This window comes from Brassica oleracea, chromosome C7 (assembly GCF_000695525.1).
Source record: "Brassica oleracea var. oleracea cultivar TO1000 chromosome C7, BOL, whole genome shotgun sequence".
NCBI classification, from domain to species: Eukaryota; Viridiplantae; Streptophyta; class Magnoliopsida; order Brassicales; family Brassicaceae; genus Brassica; species Brassica oleracea.
In genome coordinates, this window is record NC_027754.1 from 2,883,924 (window position 1) to 2,888,322 (window position 4,399).

General features: G+C 48.5%; 2 protein-coding genes across 2 annotated transcripts in view; one reads left to right on the forward strand and one right to left on the reverse strand.

Annotated features, from left to right (window-relative positions):
- LOC106302362 overlaps positions 1–1,037 on the reverse strand; it is a 1,971-nt gene extending 934 nt beyond the window's left edge. Inside the window, exon 1 of the mRNA XM_013738887.1 lies at positions 832–1,037. Within this exon, the coding sequence (XP_013594341.1) occupies positions 832–1,037 (206 nt within the window). The remainder of the gene's footprint in view (positions 1–831) is intronic.
- A 600-nt stretch (positions 1,038–1,637) lies between these two features.
- Positions 1,638–2,459, forward strand: LOC106302363. Its single transcript, XM_013738888.1, has one exon. It carries the CDS (start codon positions 1,638–1,640, stop codon positions 2,457–2,459), a length of 822 nt encoding a protein of 273 aa, XP_013594342.1.
- Positions 2,460–4,399: the final 1,940 nt, after the last annotated feature.

Genomic DNA, 4,399 nt, shown 5'->3' on the forward strand with positions numbered 1-4,399 from the left:
GTCCTAGGTCCTCCTTATATACTCCTCCTTAGGTCGGTTTACCTCTTCTCGGGCCTGATTTGTCGCGAAGCGGGCTTTTCAATATTTTGTTATTCTTTGTGATTATCTTCGGAAATTTGACATTTATCTCTTCCCGCGGATGCGATAAACCGTCATACCAGTTTTTGGGTTCAAGTCTTTTGGGACAAAAGATGGGCAGTTGTCCGCAATTCGGACCCTCTTTGGGCCGTATCGAGACTTAAGCGTTTTTACGATTTTACTCGTGAAGTAGCCATTGGTATAGGCATGGTTCTTCCAACGGAACCCTATTTCTTCGCATAGCCGAGGCAGTTGGTGTTAAGTTAACTGTAACCTGCTCTGCTACGAAGAATAGGAAACTGTTCGAGAGACATAACCTTCCCAACTTCCCGAATAATTTTGACGATGCTTTTTTAGACGGAACATTGGTGTCGTATCCACGGACCCGAAGACTGAGTTACGGAAACTTCGGACGAAGATGCATGGTTATGGGATGGGACCGGGTTCAGAAGGGTCTGCGGAGAATTGGCCGCGCTTCCCGGGCGAGCTGATCCGTGCCACGGTCGAGCTCGTCGGGCGAGCTGGCCCGTGTCACGGCCGAACTCGCCGGCCAGTCGACCGGCAACCCGGCCATGCTCGCCGGGTGAGCTGGCTCGTTTCGCGGCCGAGCTCACCGGGCGATCCGTTTCGGCTGTTCATTTTCTCGGCTTTTGAATTTTTGAACGAGATTCGGTTTTTCTGAGGACATTCGGACATCGATTCCGTCGTGACCAATTTTGACCCCAACAATCTCTAGGGTCGGATTGGACAAACTCTTCCTGACATTGTTCCGGAAGTTCTAAACGTTCGTCTGGCTGTTCTTCCACGCTCTGGACTTTAGGGGAAAGCTCAAGGTTTTGAGCGGCTTCCCAAGCCTTGAATAGGTTGGTCACTTGACTATGTAATCCGTCAAGTTGTCTTTGTAGCCCGGTTTCTCTTGGGGTAGATTCTGACAGGTTTTTTGGCTTATCCGTCGTCATTGTCACGTAGTTTAGATTACTTCCCTCCTTCCAGCGCCAAACTGTTAGGGGATTTTCGTGTAGAATCTTTGTGAGTACTACGAAACGATGGATGAGCTGATATTTAGTATAGATTTTGGAGTATTATAAGATTATGACTTGAATAAGCGTTTATTAGATTGAACTAGAAGAGATTACAAAGTATTGAGCAAGAAACCCTAGTCTAGCCGTCTAATTCTAGCCTCAAGTCTCAAAGAGTCGATCCCTGATTCTAGGGTTTGGGTTCCCCTTATATAGTCGTCTATAGGTCGATTCTTGTCGGTTGGAGTAGATGGAAGTCTTTCATATTCGGAAATATGGAAGATTCTCCTTATCGGCAATTTGCCTTTTCTTGGAGCTGGAGGCGGTTCCTGGAGCCGATACCGGGGTACTCGATACTAGGGACCCACAACGCTTTTGGAATGGAGACCCGGAGATGAGGGTCCTGCCGCCTGGGGTTCAGAGGAAAATGATACGTGAGTATTTTTCCCCAACAATGCCTAGGAAGTTTTCCTTCTCCAGCATAATGATGTACGACGGTACAAGCGACCCTGACGATCATATCGCTCAATACAAGCAACAATGTGTAAAAGTTTTGGCTCCACTCTTATCAGACCTGCCTTGAAATGGTTCATCAACCTAACCACCAGGCTCATATCCTCTTTCGCGAGCCTCGGCGACAAGTTTGTGGAGCAATTCGCGAGTAGTAGGAGCCTGGAGAAGACTTCAGACAGTCTCTACGAGATTCTTCAGCATCGGGTAGAACCCCTGCGAGATTACATAGCCTGCTTCAACCAAGAAAATGTGGTAGTTCCCGAGTGCAGCATTCCTACTGTGATCTCTGCCATCAAAAGGGGCCTGCTTCTAGACAGAGGCCTCTACAATGAACTAAAAGTGAAGTGGGAAGAAGACGTTTCTAGCAGCGCTAAAGCCCAGCCGAAGCAGGACCAAAAGTCAGCCCGATCAGACCAAGGAAATTGGGATGAAAGATCCTCTCAGAGAGCGATCAAGGACTCCGGGAATAGAAACCAGGGCAGGTTCCAATACCGACCCTTAGAAAAGGAGGAAGGATTGTCGGTATCCACTTGGCTTGACAACTCCCATCTCTCGATATCCACGCCAGAGCTTGTCAACGTCTTGAGGCAGATGGGCCAACAGGTCAAGTGGCCTCCGAAAATTAAGGCACCTGACTCGTTCTGGAATCCTGGTCTCTGTTGTGACTTCCATCACAACCACGGTCACAAAACCGAAGACTACATTACTCTAAGGATCGAGGTCAATGAACTACTCCAAAAGGGGCACCTCCGGGAATTCCTCTCAGAGAAAGCAAAGAACCACCTAAATAAAGAGGTGCCGGTGAAATCTACTGGAGCTATACCCGCCTCGCCACCTCGCCAGGACTGAGTGATCCATGTCATATCCGGAGGTTTAGAGATAAGTGGCGTGAGTCATGCAGCTTCCAAGAAAAGCACCTGTAACGGCAAGCACAGCCTGCAGATGACCAAACCAAAGCGCTTGCTCCTAGGTACCGACGAAATAAGCTTCACAGCCAAGGAGCAGGAGAGGATCCTGGCTCCCCACCACGATGCCCTAGTTATCTCACTCACCGTAACAAACTGCTTGGTGAAAAGAATACTAGTGGACAACGGTAGCTCCACCAATATCATCTTCCAGACTGCGTACCAGGACCTCGGGCTGGACGAGAGTGCCCTGACGCATAAAATAACTCCACTCATCAGATTCAGCGGTGAAATCAAGCAAACGGCCAGAGAGATCATTCTCCCAATACACACTGAAGGGATCAACATGTCCACCAAGTTCCTGGTCGTCGACTATCAATCAGCATACAGCATGATCCTAGGAAGAGGCTGGATTCATGATATGGGAACAGTCCCTTCAACCCTTCATCAAATGGTGAAGTTCCCTACACCTTGGGGCATCAGAATAATCAAGGGAGACAAGGAGAACTCTCGATCCTGCTACCAGACCACCCTAAAGGAAAAAACCAAGGTCTTGTAGCAATTACAGAAGAGACCTCAGGTCCCGCGAACTCAGGGACCAGAGGTCAAGAAGACAGGCGAATGGCGATCGGTTAAGAGGACGCGGACCCCGAATCACGTGAAGGACCACCTAAGGACTGGTATCGACCGCTTCGCATGGTCTCACTCAAGGTCCTCCAAAGCGGTACCTGCTCAGAAAATATGGATATCGCAAGATCCTCGTCCTCCACCCTGCATAGATCTCGTCAGCTATCAACCGATGGTCTCGCAAATGAAGAAGCGGGGCATAAGCATCGTTAGGAGACCTCCTCTGAAATCATACCGGATGGATCTGGAGCAGAGCCAACAAAGAACGAAGAAACCTAGCCAAGCCAGAGCTCTTCAAATCTGGTCGCTCCGGTGGATGAATGCGACTACACATCTCATGGCCGTGCTGAGAAGCTTCATCACCAGGAAACACTGGCCGCGGATCCCCAATAACAAGAAAATCTACAGAAGCAGGGGCACGAGACAAATCTCGATCACGGTCTCCGTACCAAAGGGAGAAGTGGTACCCCGCAATGGAGAAAGGGATGACCCTCCAAGGCAGCACTCATATAATCCTCAACAAACCGGCATGAAGTCCACCTCCAAGAAGGAAAGCGACAGACGGGTCCACAGAACCCTGAGGACTGGTCACGACTACAGAGTGCCGCCAAGGACCGTAGCTAGAAAGAGGAATCCTTTAGCAGGGGCACTCACCCAAACAGAGAAACAGAGCCTACGGGCTACATAACAAAGGTAAAACATGGCCTAACCACTGGGGTACCTCGCAAGCTAATGTATTGCACGGTCACCGAACCATGATTTTTATTATTTATTTATTATTTAAGCATTATGTTTTCCTACTCTTATGTACGCTGAAACGTCTCCGGACAAAAGCTTATGTAATAAAATAGTTCCGACTATAAAAGAGTAGTAGGAATACCACAATACTTAAAGGGGCAAACGAGCTGGATCAGGTCCAAGCGACCACCGATCCTGGCCAACCCACAATAAAAAGTGGTACAACCACAGAAAAACAAAACGGGTATGAGACATAAGGTAGGAATGGGTCTGCGCAAGCCCGAGTATGCCGTCAATACTACCTAAACCCCTGTATAGCCTCAAGCATATCGGGTCCCAAACTAAATATATACCCAAACGTGAAAAGTACTTGTATTAAAACGCTACGTGTTAAATAATACAGGGGACACAAGGTATAATTGCAAAAGTAGTGTAATAACAGGGAGCAAAAGTGCAAAAGTCCGGGAGCACCCTATAATATCCTGCCTCTCCAGACGTGGAAAGCAACATAAGCCTGGC

Bases quoted from the DNA above. Each gene is read 5' to 3' on its own strand.
- LOC106302363 (XM_013738888.1), top strand. From the start codon at position 1,638: ATGTGTAAAAGTTTTGGCTCCACTCTTATCAGACCTGCCTTGAAATGG.